The following is a 15,794-nucleotide window of genomic DNA, read 5'->3' as shown; positions in this document are numbered from 1 at the left end:
CCAATTGATTACGACTAATCCCAGAGGTTAGGGCTAGGGTTAGGGTTGGCAAAAAGGTTCATTTTCACCCGTTGTTTAAAATCTAGGGCACCGCCTTGGTTTTTTTCTTGGAGGGCCTCGCGAGCATGGTATTTGCGTTCTTTCTCTCGCCTTGAGCTTCTATGACTCTCTCTCTCTCTCTCTCTCTCTCATCATCTTTCAGGGCAGGTCGCCGAAGCGCAACAGGTAAAGAAATTTGCGTGTCTTTCTCTTCTTTTCTTCGCTGTTGAAGCAAGAATCTCCTCTCGTTTCTTCGTCTCCCAGATACAGCTCGTCGCCGCGATCTCTTTCACGAAGCCCCGTCAGGTGTGTTTCTTTGGCAAAATGCCGATGGCATTCTCTTTTCTTTGTGATTTTCTTCTCTCTTGGATTTGGTTTTTTTTCCTTCTTCTCAGGGACCGGGATGTTACTGCGAATCCTGGTAACAACTTGTATGTGACTGGGCTTTCGACGAGAGTGACGGAGTCATGGCTCGAAGAGTACTTTGCCAAGGAAGGCAAGGTGAGCCTTTACTTATTGTTTTTTTTTTCTTCTTCTTCTTTCCAGGTTATTCACTCCTTCGATTGAAACAACCAGGTTATAGAATGCTGCCTGGTAACTGATCCTCTTACTAGAGAGTCCCGAGGCTTTGGATTTGTGACGATGGACACAGTTGAAGATGCCGACAGGTGCATCAAATATCTCCATCGGTCCAACTTGGATGGACGCTCCATCACCGTGGAAAAGGTACAAAAATTCATCTTTAGAGCTCATTTCTCTCCTTTTCTTTTCTGTTTTTTTTCTTCCTCGTGTATGTGACACTCTTGTTTTTTTTTTTTTTTTTTTTTTCCTTCTTCTTCTTTCTGAAATGCTCTTATGTTTGTCTTATTTCCCTCGTCCAGAGCTGTTTTGGTGTCTCAAACATCATCGGAACCAACCAACCAGCTAGCCAAACTGATTGAACAAGCAGCTCGATCAATTGATGAGCTTCTATGTTGCAGGCCAAAAGAAAACGCGCCCGGACTCCAACTCCTGGCAAGTACCTCGGCGTGAGGAGTGCGAGAGAAGTCTGTAAGTTCCTTCGCTTCTCAAGCCTCTGTTTCTTTCCTTTTTTCTTACGTCTCTTTGATGACTTCCATGTTTGATTTCCACAGCCTACTCAAGGAGACGCAGCGAGTACAGGCATTCTTCAAGGAGGGGATACTCCCCATCTTCTCGTGGCAGAAGGGAACGCTCAGCGTCGCCTGGCTACTCTCCCTACCGGAGCCCTCGACGAGGCCGCTCGTACCGACGTAGCTCATACTGCTCATCGCGATCGAGGTCGGCGTCATCATACTAAAGATAAAAAAAAGAGTCCATAGGTAAACACCGTTCTCATTTTGGCATCGTTATCCTCAGGTATAGAGAATTCAGTGATCTAGTGAGCTTGTGTTTGTGGATCTAGAGCGATGGAGGGCCTTGTGACACACAAAGGCGGCTGCCACTGCGGCCGCGTGCGGTGGGAGGTGGACGCCGCGGCCAGCGTTGTTGTGTGGGAGTGCAATTGCTCCAATTGTGCCATGCGAAGGAACACGCATTTCATTGTTCCCGAGGCCAGGTTTCGGCTTCAGCCCGGCTCCGAGGAGTGGCTCTCGCTCTACACGTTTGGGACGCACCAGACCAAGCATCTGTTTTGCAAGGTGTGTGGGATTTGCTCCTACTTTAAGCCGCGCATCAATCCGGACGTGGTGGCTGTGACTGTGCATTGTGTGGATCCTGGCACGCTGCGCGACGTCCAAGTCAAGTGCTTCGACGGAAAGAATGACGCAACGTCTCTTACTGCCTCGGACATAAGCAAGCTGTCTAAAGGAGAGAACTGAGACATTAGTCATTAGTTCAATCCAATAACCTTAAATTATTTCTGGACTCCTTGTGGTTTGAGAGAGAGAGGAACGGTGGTTGCTGGTTGTTTTAAGCCTTGACTCTAAATATGTACACTAAGAGGAGCGTATTTTATTTCAGACGAACTCAGAAAGACACTGTGATTTCTAAATGATTTTTCTGAGTTTTTCTTGATGTTATTTCTTTACTTTTAGACTAGAGACTGGTAAAAACGAATGACAAAATAATGGCGATAGAGTCAATACCGCGGGACCAGCTTACTGTGTTCCACTATGACTTTGCTGGTTTGCAATATCCAGGCATGGCAGTAGAAATTTCCTCCATCTCGGACTGTAACACAATCTTATTCCTAATATACGCAGCTAGCATTGCATTCTAGGCGACCATGCTTGGATCGGCGAGAATCTCCATTGGCAAGCAAAAGCGGCTATCATCGACGTCCAGGACTTAAGATCCCGCATAAGGAGCTGCATCGATTAACGAACAGATTTTAGTTTGAGCATCGATCGACGCCATGACCAGAGTTTTTCAGCATGCAAGACTCAGCCCGGATCAACCCACGCATTGAAGAGAAAGCGTGCTCTAATCATGACATATGTGTCAAGCATAGTAAAAAGAAATCCCTTGATCCAATTCGATTCAAAGAAAATGAATTAGTTAGAAAGGAAGAACAAGAATCAACACACTAATTTTCGTAGCCATTCTTATCAAGGTTAAAATATTTTCAGGGGAGGAATACTCGTCCATCTATCTAAGGAGTGAATAAACCGTCAATCGATTGCGTAAGGCGGGCGCCGCGTCATCAACAGATTTGGTATACGCAACTCGTATTGGGTTCCGTGTACTAGCAAGCGAGCCCATCCGTATTGATATTATTTTATTTGCTGCCGGAGGAAATGAATGAAACGGATAATTGCCGTTTGCTCCGGGGATATCTCGGGAGGGGGCTTGTTTGAAGGCCTAAAATTTGGATCAGGCACGCACTCCACTTTTTTTTTCTTGACAATTGAGAATAACAAGAGTATATCTCCAAATCTTTGCTTGCATTGTTTTTTCTTGTAAAATCAAAACATATATAAAAAATCACAGCTTGACTGAAATTCTCGTGCTCAGTGTTTCACTTTGACTTTTCTTCTTTCAGCTTGCTGCTGAGTCTATAAGACCAGAAATTGAAATTTAAGCCAAGAAAAAACTTACAAAGATTTCTACTCGAGCAAAGATAGTGGCGCTCTTAATTAGGGCTTGAAAAACTATCACCACCTTTACGCTTTATAAAGAAGTTAAGGACGAATAACAAGCACAATACTAAGAAATCAAGGTACCTGCTGAAAAGAGTCTCTATGGCTTGCAAAAGTGATGCCACTTGTAACAGTTTCTTCGTAGTACCTGTTGGAACGATACAAAGCAAACCTCGAGCTTTGATTATCAAACAGGGCCTGCACGATGATGTGGATCGGCTCGCCAGCTAAACAGCTAGCTTGCTTGTACGTGTTTGATATAAATGAAGTCTCATTATAAACTTTGTCCAGCTCCATAAGTTCTGGTCATCAAGGTGAAGGCCGAGGATGTGGTAAAACCCATTCTCTGTAGTGCGTCGAATGCAAGCGCTCCCACCACCAAGTTTTGCCGCTTCCAGCACTCGTTGAGAATGATCGTCCAGGCCACGGCATTGGCTTCCACAGGCATGCCTCGCACCATAGCCACTGCGTCATCGAGCTGGTTTGCTCGACAAAGCACATCGATCATGCAGCCATAGTGCTCGATACCAGGCGTCACGGCAAACTTGGACGACTCCTCCATTGCACGAAAGATCTTCCTCGCCCTCTCAACCATCCCGGCATGGCTGCAAGCGTTGAGAAGCGAGACGAAGGTGACACTGCTGGGCCTTAGATCCTCGTCTTGCATGGCGTAGAACAATGCAAGAGAATTCGTGTAGCTCCCCTGGCTGCTCCATCCTGCTATCAATGCGTTCCAGGTGATCACGTCCCTTGTAGAAACCGAGTCGAACACTTGGCGAGAGTTGTCTAGACTGCCAAACTTTGCGTAGAAATCTATGAGCGACGTTGCTAGAACAGCATCGCTTTCAAGGCCTCTCCTGCATAGCTCACCATGGACTCTCTTCCCAGTTTCCAATCTTCTCGCCACTCCACAGGCCCTCAGTGCGAGGCCAAGAGTCGAAGCATTCGGTTCCAGACCACCGCGAGCTTTCATTTGCTCGTAAGTCTCGAGAGCTAGCTCCCCTTGCCCACTTTCTACGTATCCCAGAAGCAGTGTGTTCCAAGTTGCCACCTCCGGACGCTGGATCGCAGCAAAAACCCTGCGAGCATCGTCCATGCTCGAGCATCTCACGTACATGTCGACTAGAGCGCTGGCCAGGAACTTGTTCGAAACAAATCCTTGTTTCGTAGCTTCGAAGTGGAGAGCCATGCCTCTCTCCACGCACACGAGCACTTTCGTCTCCCTGGATTCTTTCGCTGCTGCCAAGCTAGACCCGCAAGCTCTTATTGCCGCTACAAAACTATGAGCGTCCGGTGCACAACCTCCATGACTTTGCATCTGAGAGAAGAGCTCAAGAGCTAGATCTTCTTCCCCATTGTCAGCACACCCGGTGATCAAAGCAGTCCACAACGTAACATCTGGATCATGCGCCATAGCTTCGAACACGGCCATACTGTCCACCAAGCTCCCACTTTTGGAGTACAGCTCGACGAGAGCGCAAGCTAGAAAGCCATTGAGTTCCATGGTTGCCTTGGCTCGAGCATGCAAAGCCATGCCTCTCTCGAGCAGCATGACTCTAATCTTCTTCCCACAAATCTCCTGCGCTTCTTCTTCTTTCTCGGCCAGATATACGCATGCCTTGAGCACCGCAACTAAAGTTCGAGCATTCGGAGCTTCACAGCTATGCTTGCTCATCGCCTCGAACAGTTCCAAAGAGAGCTCCGCGTCATGGTTCTCGGCACACCCGAGAATCATCGTGTTCCACATCACGAGATCACGGCACAGCATCCTGTCGAAAACCTTTAGCCCGTTCACGATGCTTCCACACCTTGCATATAGACTGATCATTGCGCTGGCCATGTAAACATCCAAGCCAAGTCTCTCAGCCTGCGAGTGTATAGCCATAGCTTTCTCCAAAGCCACAATCTTCACAAACTGTCCATCCCGTGAGCCCTTGATCGCTTCTTCCTTCTCTGCCAGACTCGAGCAGGCCTTGAGTGCCGTGACAAAGCTCCGAGAGTTCGCTGCATAGCCCTGGAGTAGCATCCGCTCGAACAGCTCCAAACTCGCCTCCTCCTCCCCGTGAAAAGCACATCCGGCCATCAAAACGTTCCATGAAACCCTGTCGCGATGATCCATCCGATCAAACACCCGACGAGCATCCTCCAGGCTCCCACACTTGGCATACAAATCCACCAGCGAGTTGCCAACGAAAACGCTTGTCGAGTCTGTCCTTCCATACTTCGCAGCCACCAAGTGAATCTCCGAAACTTTCTGGAGCGCAGAAACCTTGACAAGCTTTCCATTGACCAGCCTTCCATCTTCTTCCACCGCCAACTTGCTACACCCCTTGAGTGCAGCGACAAAGGTCCGAGGTGTCGGAATCACGGAAGAACTCTTCTCACTCTCCCAGATCATCAGCGACAAAATGCCCAACGCTCTCGGCATTTCCCCATTGGTGGCATAGCCTTGAATCAGCGAGTTCCACGACACCCCATCGTGCTGGACCATCCCATCGAAGACCCGCTGCGAATCCACCATGCTGCCGCATCGAGCGTACATATGAACCAGACCACTGGCCACGTAAAGGTTCGCAATCGCTCCAAACTGGATGGCATTGCCATGGATGATCTTCCCATCCTTGGCGCTGCTGCATGCCTTGAGCGGCCCCAGAATCAGAGCACTCGCTCGTAGCTTCTCCTGTGCTAATGCTTCCAGCGTTTCGGAAGAAGTAGAGCTTAAGTTGCCAAGAACAAGCTCTTCTTTTGCTTGAGAACTTGTGCCTGTTCTTCCCACATCTCAGCTCCAGCGTAGATGTTCGCCATCAACGCAAACGTGGATCCAGCTTGATCCTCGTCTACCTCCACCTCCAGCGCTGCCAACGCTTGAAACGCCATCTTTCCAATCTCCACCTTCTGCCACTTCCGAGCCGCAGCCAGCACCGTCTTCCACGCCACCACGCTCGGCCCGAGCGGCATTTTTTTCACGGCGCTCACTGCTTCCTCGACAAGCCCAGCTCGTCCCAGTAAATCCACCAGGCAGTGGTAGTGCTCCACGCCAGGAGTAACACCATACTTGGAAGCCATCACGAGGAAAACTTCTCTTCCCCGGTCGACCAGCCCGGCATGGCTACACGCGGTGAGAAGCGAGCAAAACGTAGCTCCGTCCAGCCGCAAGCCTGTCTCCTCGAGCGTCTGGAACAGCCCAAGTACCTGGTTCGTGTCTCCAAGTCGACCATAGCCAGCCATGAGAGCGCTCCACAGCGTCAAGTTCCTGGTTGGAGTCACGTCGAAGGCTTGCTCCGCCTGAGCCATGTTTCCTCCACACTTGCCGTAGAAATCCACCAGAGAGGCTGCGAGGAATGGACTGCTTTCCACTCCCGACCGCACAGCTTCGCCGTGGATGGCTCTCCCAGTTTCCAGAGCTGCGGTGTTGGAGCAGGCCTTCAAGAGTGGAACAAAAGTTCGAGCGTCTGGCCGGCACGAGGAGCTCTCCTCTTTGCGCATGAGCTTGTAGACTTCGAGAGCTTTCTCGCTCTCTCCATTGTCTGCGTAGCCGGAGAGCAGCGTGTTCCAGGATACCAAGTCGTGGAGTGGCATTTTGTCGAAGACTGCTCGAGCGTCGGCCAAGCTTCCACACTTGGCATACATGTCGATCAAACTATTGGCCACGAAGATGTGAGAATCCAGCTCGCACTGAGAAGCTTGAAGATGGAATGCACTGCCTCGCTTGAGCCACTCAGCCGTCGATTCCTCCTTCTCGGATGTCAGGTTGCCGCAGGCCTTGAAAACAGCAACGAAAGTCCGAGCGTCCGGATCCCAGCCTTTGCGTTGCATTTCCTCGAACAGCTCCAAACTCACTTCACTCTCCCCGTTAACAACATATCCTAGCAGCAGTGAATTCCACGAAACCACGTCTAGACTCGGCATCTCGTCGAAAACTTTTCGAGCTTCCACCATACTTCCGCAGCGCGCGTACATGTCTACCAGGGAATTTGCCACCACCTTGTCCGAGAGAAAGCCACACTTCACAGCCTCCGAGTGGAGACGCTTTCCTTCCTGGAGAGCCTCGACCTTTCTTCCATCTAGTAACTCTTCTTTATGCTCGGCCAGGCTCGCACAAGCCATGAAGGCAGCGACGTAAGTCCGAGCGTCTGGAACGCAACCTTCACGTTGCATGAGCGAGAAAAGCATCAGAGCCATGTCCCCCTGGCCTCTCTCCACATATCCCAGAACTAGAGAAGTCCAGGAAACCACGTCCCGTTGAGGCATCCGATTGAAAACCCCGCGAGCGTTTCCAATGCTGCCACACTTGGCATACAAATCCACCAGAGTGCTGGCCACGAACATGTCCGAGTCACACCCGCTCTTCCCAGCTTGAGAGTGAATAAAAGCCAGTTTTTCCAGGCAGTCGGCCTTGCTCGTCTCCACCAAACTAGCACAGGCCATGAGTCCAGCCACGAAGAACCGAGGATCTCGAAAAATTTGCTGAGATGTCACCAAGAGATCGAAGAGTTCCAATCCCAATGCTGCTTCTCCGCTTTCTACATATCCCAGGATGAGAGACGTCCAAGTCACAACGTCGTGGAAGGCCATCCTGTCAAAAACTCTTCTCGCATCCTCCATACTCCCACACTTGGAGTACATATCCACAAGCTTGTTTGCCACAAAGATGTTGGAGGTGACCCCAGCTTTCTCGGCCTCGGAATGAAGCACCAGTCCTGTTTCCAGCGCCTTCTCTTTCAAAAAAGCTTTCCTCTCTTTGCTGCTGCTGCTGCTGCTGCTGCTGGATATGTCTTTCTCTTTCGTTGCCAGAGCAGAACACGCCGCGAGAACGGCCACAAACGTTTGAGCATCCGGCAAAGACCCTCCTCGCGACTCTTGCATTCGTGAAAAGAGCTCCAGCGCTCTCTCTTCTTCTCCATTCTCCACACAACCCTGGATAAGTGCCGTCCACGAGACCAAGCTGTGACACGGCATCCTCTCAAACACTGCTCGAGCATTGACCAGGCTCCCACAACGCGAGTACATGTCCACCAGAGTATTCGCCACGAACAAGTTCATCTCGCAGCCAGCCTCGGCAGCTCGTCGATGCATCTCTCTCCCTCTTTCCAGAGCTTGTAACTTGATCCTCTTCTTCACATCTTTCTCATCCCGCCAAGACTTTTCCCGTGAAGAACCATCTTCTCTGGCTGCTAGAACTCTTCCAGAAGAAGCATCTTCTTTGCCTGCTAGAACTCTTCCATCGCTCAACGAATTCCCCTGACCACCTTCCTTGGCTGCCAGAGTCCCACAGGCCATGATCCCGGCCACGAAAGTCCGAGCATCGGCTCTACACCCTTCCCTCTCCATCCTCTCGAACAGCTCCAAGCCAGTCTCGCTTCTTCCATTCTCCACATAGCCGAGGATCAAAGCCGTCCACGACACCACATTCCTGGATTTCATCCCGTCGAAAACCTGCCGGGCTTCCTCCATGCTGCCGCATCGAGCATACATAACCACCAGCGTCGTCGCGACGTAGATGCTACGCACAAGGCCGCCGCCGCTCTCGAGCGCCTGAGAATGCAGCCTGCGACCTCGCTGGAGATCCCTAGACTGCTTGCATTCCTGGAGCGCGGCGATCAAGCCACGCTGCTGCTCGACAAGATTCACTTCCTCGCCAGTGCTTGCCCGCCCTCCTCCTCCGCCCCGTTGCGATGCCGGCGGCGATCGAGCTCGAGCCAAGCATTCCCTGGCCGCGCGCCTCGCCCATTGCGTCCCAGGCATCAAACATTTCCCTCGCAATCTAGGGTTTATGGAGGCATATTCGTCGCCCTGTTTAAGAATATTCTTCAGTAAAGAATATTCGAGAATATTCTTACTCTAAGCTCAAAACTTTCATGTTTCCTAGAATTTGGCAGTAGAGCTTTTGTTGTGCTTCTATACTGGAGAAAGCCAAAAAGTTTAACTAGCTTGTGGAATAGTCGATTGAATTTAATCTAACACCCATGGGATAGCAATTTGTTTCCTGTAACTTGGATCTGATTTTTTCCTTCTTCTCAGGAGCCGGAGTAAACTTGTAGGGCTTTCGACGAGAATGGCTCGAAGAGTAACTTTGCCAATGCAAGCTGAACCTTTTCTTTTTCTTTCTTCTTTATCCAGGCTTTGATCGTGAAAAAAAATGAGATTATAGAATGTTGCCTTTTACTAGGGAGTCCCGAGGCATTGGATTTGTGACGATGGAGACGACGACAAATACCTCCATGATCTCTTCATGGAACTGGATGGTTTTCTCCTGGTGTATGAGGAGTGTCTAGTTGTTCTTTTCAAGTGTCTCAAATCAAACAAGCAGCTCGATCAACTGCTGAGCTTCCATGCTGCAGGCCAAAACAAAACGCGCCCGTTCAATTCCTGGTAACTAGCTTAGCGTGAGGAAGAAGTTCTCCATGGGGCTGTGGCCACAGAGACTGGACTTTTCAAAAGCTAGAGGCTTGACGAGCCCACACACAAATGCGCACGGTGGAAATCCCTTTGGTCGTCATTTGAAGGATGTAGATTGTTTAGTTTCCTGGACTTGGATCTTACAAAGCTTGCAAGGATCTTCCCAGGTGAAAGATCGCTATCGCCGAGTTTAGGTCGCCGGGTCCCACGGAAGGAGAGAACGCCGAGTTCCAGGCCACCGCGCGCCACAGTAAGCTTGGATCGAGCAAAATTTCCTTCGAGGAGGATAGTCCACGAAACAATCTCTCGCTCGAGAATTCGATCGAAGAGGTATTCCAGGATCGTGCTCCGGGAGATGACGCTGGGGAATCGAATGCCATCAAAGATAAGATCCAAATCCCCAGCTTTGGGGATTTGGATCCGCCACCCGCTGCGGTGGAGGAAACCACATCCAATTCAGGCATCCTGGCCAGGATCGAGAGCACACGAGAGAGATCTCTGCTGGTGAGGATCGAGAGTACACGAGAGAGATCTCTGCTGCTGGCGAGGCAGGAGAGGAAGATTTGGCGCCAGGAGAAGGGATTCCTGGCGGAAGAGGGGGATGCTGGATTTGGATGAGGAGGTTGAGGAAGATGCCGTCGGTGGACATGAATCGCGATTGCAGCACCTGGGAGTGGACATTGCGGGCGTCGGCAATGTGGCGCGCGGATTTGAGCAGCCGGACGCACTCACACCGCTTCCAGGAACCCTAAAAACAGAGTAGCATTCCTACACGAATAGCGAAAAAGGGAATTTTTTTTCACGGGCATTTGGGCTTTCCCTTGTTGTTGAGGACGGCATCGTACGGGCACTCTTTCTTGCTCGCTTTTGGGCCATTTGGAACGCAAAAGCACTTGCTACAACATATGTTACACATCTTGTTGCACATCTCGGGCTCCCATGAGTTAGAGAGCATCCGTACTTGCACTTTCCTCAACAGTCTGCGAAAGAGAAACAAAGACCCATCACTTATACTCGATCCAACCAGCAAAACTAGAAGCTCGAAACTTAAGAAACAGTGAAAGATGTCTCACCGATTCCAGTCAAATCTCTGCTGCCAAGAACCACATTGCCATTCTGCCACAGACAAAAAGAAAAAGAGATTCGTTAAAACACGATCCCGAAGAACTCAATCAGGCAATGCACCTCGGCAATCACAAAAATGAGCAGGACGAGAAATGCTAGCCACTTCAAAGCCAGAGCCATTTTGCTAGAACTCCTCGTTTCTACCACGAAGGACACACCTGAGGACTCTGCGAGAAGAAACAACGAATGCTCTAGCGGAAGAGAAGAGTGGCGTTTTATAAGTCAGGAATTGACCTCCCTGTGGAAGAATTGCGGCACCTTGTGAAGCTAACTGTATAGTCAGCATAGAATTAAATCTAAAGATTGTCTGTCTGCCAAGCCATTGCGATGGAAGGCTGCTCCATTTAGATATCTTTGCACAATATATCTATCTCGTATAGTCGCCTCTTTGTCTGCCAGATCCTGGAAAAGAAAGAACTATGATCAAACTCTTTACCTTTTCTTCTTGGTTTAACTAATAAATGTAGGTTCACGAGAGCCTCAGCGCGAAGAGCGACCTGGGCGATTCAGTGTTCTCTTTATGATACAGACATAACTTCACAGCACCATCTTCTTCTATACTTCTTCTATGCAGAAAGAATATCAAAAGCAGTCGACGAAGTTGTGAGAACCGGACATATAACATCTCTTTCCACAACGAAGGAAAGAAAGAGCATGACTTGCTCATGCATATTGGTGGTGTACGATCCTTGGCTATAAAACAACACAAATCCACCACGAACTTACTCTCGTCGAATACTCTCAATGACTCTTGCAAAGTTTCTTGTTGTCTTTACCCTCCTCCTAGTGGCTAGCTCTTTTGGGCAGGGTGATGGAGATGACATGCCAATGCCAATGCCATCACTCAAGGGAGGCCACATTGCCAAAGCCGAAGGGCCAAGCGGGCCGGGAACCAGCATCAGCGGCCCGAATATAACCAACAAGTATGGGCCCTGAACAAATGGTAATCTTTTTTTCTTTCTTCCATTACGTTGCTGATGTCTGTGTTGTTTTGGTCGCCCTAGGAGACCCCACACTCAATAAAATTCATATGTTCTCCTAGTCTAATAGCAGCTCCAGCTCACGCAAGCTTGTCTCTAATTCGTGTGTTTGTTATGAGCGATCGGCTCTCTCTGATCGGTTGTTCCATCTAAGTCTTCATGCCAATATCACTCGCTCGAGAATTTTTTCTCCTGCAGCGTTTCTCTTCGCTTTGCTTCTGTCATAAGTCCTCACCCAAGGAAAAGAGTCGCCCCCGAAGCTTACGTCCGCGCGTAGTCTGGCTCCAGCTTCTTCATGAACTTTAGCTGTATTCAAGTGGAGGAGACCGAGAACGAGACGCCCACCGCTATCACTGCTCCTTGAGGCGAAGAGGTAGCAGCTTTCGGTACTCGGCGGCCTCGGCTCTGATGCGATCGGGCTTTCTCTGCACAGCGTCCACGGAGTAACCATCTTATTAAGATCGGAGCAGGAGTGTACCGTGAAATTCCAGTGTTTACTCGCGGACTCGTCCTCCATTGCTAGCTCCTCACGAGCATTTTGTTTTCAAAGTCATGGTTTTTTTAGTGATTATGCTATTAGATAAGCAGCAATATATATACCAACATTTATACCACGAGACCTCTATGCCTGAGAAGAGCATTTATGCTGGGGCCTCTTCCACGGAAATCTTCAAAAACCTGCAGAGCTCGTCGTGAGTTTAGTGTAAATTTATCAAAAGTTTTACTTTAGCAGGCGCTCTGCCTCCACCAAGCTCAAGAATTGTCTGCTTAAATAATTTTCCTGCCTCCTTAACGGCCTGTGAAACATACAAAAGCGAAACAATGGCTTCCCACTAATGATTGTTTTCACTCACAGTTTCATTTTCAAGGCCTGCTTCTTCAAACGCTCCAAAAGCATCTGATGACAGAACCTCAGACCACTGCACAGAATCATACCAAGATTCTTTTTGAGTGTCAGGATATGTTTTCTGAGGCCAGCTTACCAGGTAGCTATAGTAACCAGCTGCATACTCAGTTGCTACAAGAATGACAACCAACAACATAAGTCCAGTAAGAGAAAAAATACAGGAGAGATTAGAAATAGAGGAAAAACACATACTGGCGAATAAGTGGAGGAATTTGCAGATGGACTTGTCTTCAGGCAAAGGGGGTAATATCAATATCTCCCCTGCAACCTTGTTGCACAAGTTGTAAATCTCTTTCGAATTCACGGCTTCGAGCTTTGCATGCAGCTTGAGATCAATCAGAGAGCGGGAAACCTGTGTGCATTCAAAAACGAGAAATTATTCCAAGAAAACTTTTCTTCATTCGGCTTACCAGATAAAGAACGTTTGAAGCCGAGAAAAACGTTCTTGACGACTTGAGTTTCGTATATAGCGCCTCTGGGAGCTCTTGGCCAGTTCTATAGTGCACTGCAAAGCTCATCAAAGTGTTCCTGCGATCACGAGATTAGTTGAAGACTAGTTTGTTACAATCGAATCAGACCTGTCATAGCACCAGTTCTCCATAAACTGGGAGGGAATCTCGACTGCATCCCACTCTATTCCTTCGGATCCAGCCACAAGACCCTCGTCCTGTTTGCTCAAAAGGTGCTGCAAAGCATGCCCGAACTCATGAAACAGCATTGTCACCTGCAAAGTTTCAATCATAAGTGCTCCGTCAAACTTGTCAGCGCTACCCATAAGATCATGATTATAAAAAAGCCTACTGCTACTACCTCATAGAACGTCATCAAGCTTGGCTGATCGGGTAATGGTGGTGCCTGGTTGCAGACAATATGAGCGACAGGCAATCGCACCCCGCCACCTTTTTGCACAGCTGCATGGCTTCTGTTAAAGACTACGCCCATCCAATTTCCACTTCTCTTCTGGTGCGGCCTCGAGAATGGGTCCAGGTAAAAGTATCCCAGATTTTCTCCGCTGGCGCATTCTGCCACCTTGTAAAGCTTAACTTCTTTGTCCCAGACCTGTTATTCAGATTGAGATAGATGGATCATAGTTTTGGCATGCACGCTTACTGGTGTATTTTCTTCCAACTCTTCAATGTGGACGCCAAACAAGCGCTTCGCAAGGCTGAACAGGCCATCCATGACATTAGGCATGGAGAAATACGGCCTGAGTTCCTCCTAAAAATTCCAAAATAAAGTGAGCAAATATGACCAAGCCTTGGAAGGAAAACTTACATCATTCATGTCAAGCTTGGCCTCCCTGAAGCGCTCCGTCCAATATGGAATGTCCCAGTGGAACAAATTCTCATCTTCTTCTGAGTTTTCACTTCTCACAAATTCCTCAAGCTCCCGCATGTCTAAAACGAAGATCAACGAAAAAGAAAAACACTTGCAATAAGCTTTGATAGCAGAGAGAACATAGACCTCGAATAGCAGCAGCTCGTGAACAACTATGCAGTTTTTCGAGAAGTGCATGACAAGAATCCAGTGTCGCCATCTTTTGAAGCATACTCACCTGTACTAAAAAGAACTTTTTAGACTCTCATGTATAGGTAATATTACCTGAGCATGGTTTTCGCATCCTAACAACTCCGCTTTCTGCTGGCGAAGCTCGAGAATTCTTGTAATTACAGGGAAGTTATCAAAACTCTCTCCGGAGGCCACTGTGATGTCTGCGCGATATACTTCCTCGCGAAGGTCACGGTTTCTCGCAAATCTCATCACTCCCGAGTACATGGAACTGTCCAGAGTTATCAGCCACGGTCCACTCTTCGCATTGGCGCCTTCGTATCCCTGCAAAAAATACAACATGACCAAAGCATTATCAATAGCGAACTAAAGGATCTTACGTTGGATACTGCGGCTTGTGCAGCAAGAGCAAGAGCCGTTTCCGGCAAGCCTTCAAGAACAGAAATATCAGTCACCAGCTTCCCAAACAACTTGGTGGAGTCCAGCACATTTTCACTGAATTTGTTCAGTAATTTCTCCAGCTCCTGCAAAACTTTGAAATGTTAGCCAACAAACACATATATATACCTGTTGGATCTCATTAAAATGCACTTTCTTCTCATGTTCTAATGCCACTCCATTTAGTATGGCATCTTTCAAACGTCCTGAAGGAAAAAAAGAGAGAGAACTCCACAAGAGATCAAATGAAGCGCTCACATACCTTCTACAACTCGTTGCTGAGCTTCGTTCAGTGTATCGAACAAGGCACCATTGCGGATCTTCTCAAACGCCTGATACAAAGCCTTGCTCTGTCCTAACCTCAACAAAAAGTTCGTTCTCAAGGGCTGCACAACAGTCCTAAAACTCAGGAGAAAGAACAAGTAAAGTTACTTGTGCTTCGTCCACAGCAGCTCGAAGAGCGTCGGAATCCTTGACATCCTTGAGATGCGAAACAATCCCCCATACCACAGTCAAGCGATCAAGAATGCGTTCGAAGGGATGGACGAGCGCCTCCCACAGATCGCCACCATTCTCTCCAAAACTTGAGGCAGCAAAGCACTCCAGCTCAAGCAAATCCTTTTCCTGGAGGAAGAAATAAACACCACAATGACAATTTTTTATCATAAAATCTACACGTACCAGTTCCTTGACAACTTGCTTGACCCCTGGAACAACATGGTGAGCTTCAACCCTGTTAAACTCTGGGAGGCAGCCAACGGAGACAAGCGGATTCATCATCACCTCAATATGGCTTCAGTCTCCACTTCTATAACCTAAATATTAATCAATATAATTAGTGATAGACAAGCTAAAAAGAGTGTAAAGTAGACCTCTTTGTTTTGAGGAAAAATTTAGAGAAACAAAAAGTTTTACAATCAAGTTTTAATCAAGTTTTACATATCTCAACAATTAAAATAAATTGTTATGCCTTGCATATAGCAATGGTAGTGTTATTTTTGGTTTGCTTAAGCAAACCTATAATATTGAATATACCTAGGATATGCTTAAATATTCTAGGATATTCTACCATCTAATTGTTGTTATTCATTTAGATTAATCTTGTATTTATAATTTATAAACATGATTACAATTTATACACTTTCTTAAACCTTTTTTAGTATATTCTTTTCTATTCTATCATTTAATGGTTCATATGCAATAAGATTAATCTTATGATAAATTACAAACATGCTTATAATTATAAATTTTATTTGATATAATGAACTAATAAGTAAGAATAACACTACTTATAAGCAA

General features: G+C 47.8%; 4 protein-coding genes and 1 pseudogene across 4 annotated transcripts; 2 read left to right on the top strand and 3 right to left on the bottom strand.

Annotated features, from left to right (window-relative positions):
- The first annotated feature begins 92 nt into the window (after positions 1 to 92).
- On the top strand, positions 93 to 1,445 carry LOC9651321 (serine/arginine-rich splicing factor SR45a). Its single transcript, XM_002972457.2, has 7 exons — positions 93 to 128; positions 203 to 225; positions 304 to 345; positions 435 to 540; positions 616 to 765; positions 1,020 to 1,089; positions 1,173 to 1,445. Exons 1-7 carry the CDS (start codon positions 126 to 128, stop codon positions 1,355 to 1,357), a joined length of 579 nt encoding a protein of 192 aa, XP_002972503.2. The 5' UTR covers positions 93 to 125; the 3' UTR covers positions 1,358 to 1,445.
- On the top strand, positions 1,292 to 1,976 carry LOC9650822 (annotated as a pseudogene).
- Positions 1,977 to 3,411: 1,435 nt separating this feature from the next.
- Positions 3,412 to 5,658, bottom strand: LOC112347119 (pentatricopeptide repeat-containing protein At1g06140, mitochondrial-like). The gene has a single exon (XM_024677463.1). It carries the CDS (start codon positions 5,656 to 5,658, stop codon positions 3,412 to 3,414), a length of 2,247 nt encoding a protein of 748 aa, XP_024533231.1.
- Positions 5,659 to 5,676: 18 nt separating this feature from the next.
- LOC112347118 (pentatricopeptide repeat-containing protein At2g13600-like) lies at positions 5,677 to 9,360 on the bottom strand. Its single transcript, XM_024677461.1, has 2 exons — positions 9,355 to 9,360; positions 5,677 to 8,930 (listed from the first exon to the last, which is right to left on the bottom strand). The coding sequence occupies exons 1-2, from the start codon at positions 9,358 to 9,360 to the stop codon at positions 5,856 to 5,858; spliced, it is 3,081 nt and encodes a 1,026-aa protein (XP_024533229.1). The 3' UTR covers positions 5,677 to 5,855.
- A 2,631-nt stretch (positions 9,361 to 11,991) lies between these two features.
- Positions 11,992 to 15,275, bottom strand: LOC9651320 (probable cytosolic oligopeptidase A). The gene is made up of 18 exons (XM_024677460.1): positions 15,177 to 15,275; positions 14,928 to 15,119; positions 14,758 to 14,881; positions 14,625 to 14,701; positions 14,438 to 14,581; positions 14,151 to 14,381; positions 14,013 to 14,103; positions 13,824 to 13,945; positions 13,659 to 13,766; positions 13,359 to 13,607; positions 13,127 to 13,272; positions 12,959 to 13,076; positions 12,741 to 12,900; positions 12,625 to 12,659; positions 12,496 to 12,561; positions 12,367 to 12,438; positions 12,254 to 12,319; positions 11,992 to 12,066 (listed from the first exon to the last, which is right to left on the bottom strand). Exons 1-18 carry the CDS (start codon positions 15,273 to 15,275, stop codon positions 11,992 to 11,994), a joined length of 2,175 nt encoding a protein of 724 aa, XP_024533228.1.
- Between the last annotated feature and the right edge of the window lie 519 nt (positions 15,276 to 15,794).

Source organism: Selaginella moellendorffii, unplaced genomic scaffold, assembly GCF_000143415.4.
Source record: "Selaginella moellendorffii unplaced genomic scaffold, v1.0 SELMOscaffold_19, whole genome shotgun sequence".
Classification (NCBI taxonomy): Eukaryota; Viridiplantae; Streptophyta; class Lycopodiopsida; order Selaginellales; family Selaginellaceae; genus Selaginella; species Selaginella moellendorffii.
This window is presented reverse-complemented; position numbering and strand designations above follow the sequence as displayed.

Excerpts from the sequence above, each read along its gene's own strand:
- LOC9651320 (XM_024677460.1), bottom strand. The coding sequence starts at position 15,275 with ATGATGAATCCGCTTGTCTCCGTTGGCTGCCTCCCAGAGTTTAACAGG. Across the intron at positions 13,767-13,823 it reads CCAAGCTTGACATGAATGAT|GAGGAACTCAGGCCGTATTT; the intron begins GTAAGTTTTCCT and ends TGGAATTTTTAG. Across the intron at positions 12,439-12,495 it reads CAGGCCTTGAAAATGAAACT|GCCGTTAAGGAGGCAGGAAA; the intron begins GTGAGTGAAAAC and ends TATGTTTCACAG.
- LOC9651321 (XM_002972457.2), top strand. Across the intron at positions 226-303 it reads AGGTCGCCGAAGCGCAACAG|ATACAGCTCGTCGCCGCGAT; the intron begins GTAAAGAAATTT and ends TTCGTCTCCCAG. Across the intron at positions 766-1,019 it reads GCTCCATCACCGTGGAAAAG|GCCAAAAGAAAACGCGCCCG; the intron begins GTACAAAAATTC and ends TCTATGTTGCAG.
- LOC112347119 (XM_024677463.1), bottom strand. The coding sequence starts at position 5,658 with ATGGTGGATTCGCAGCGGGTCTTCGATGGGATGGTCCAGCACGATGGG.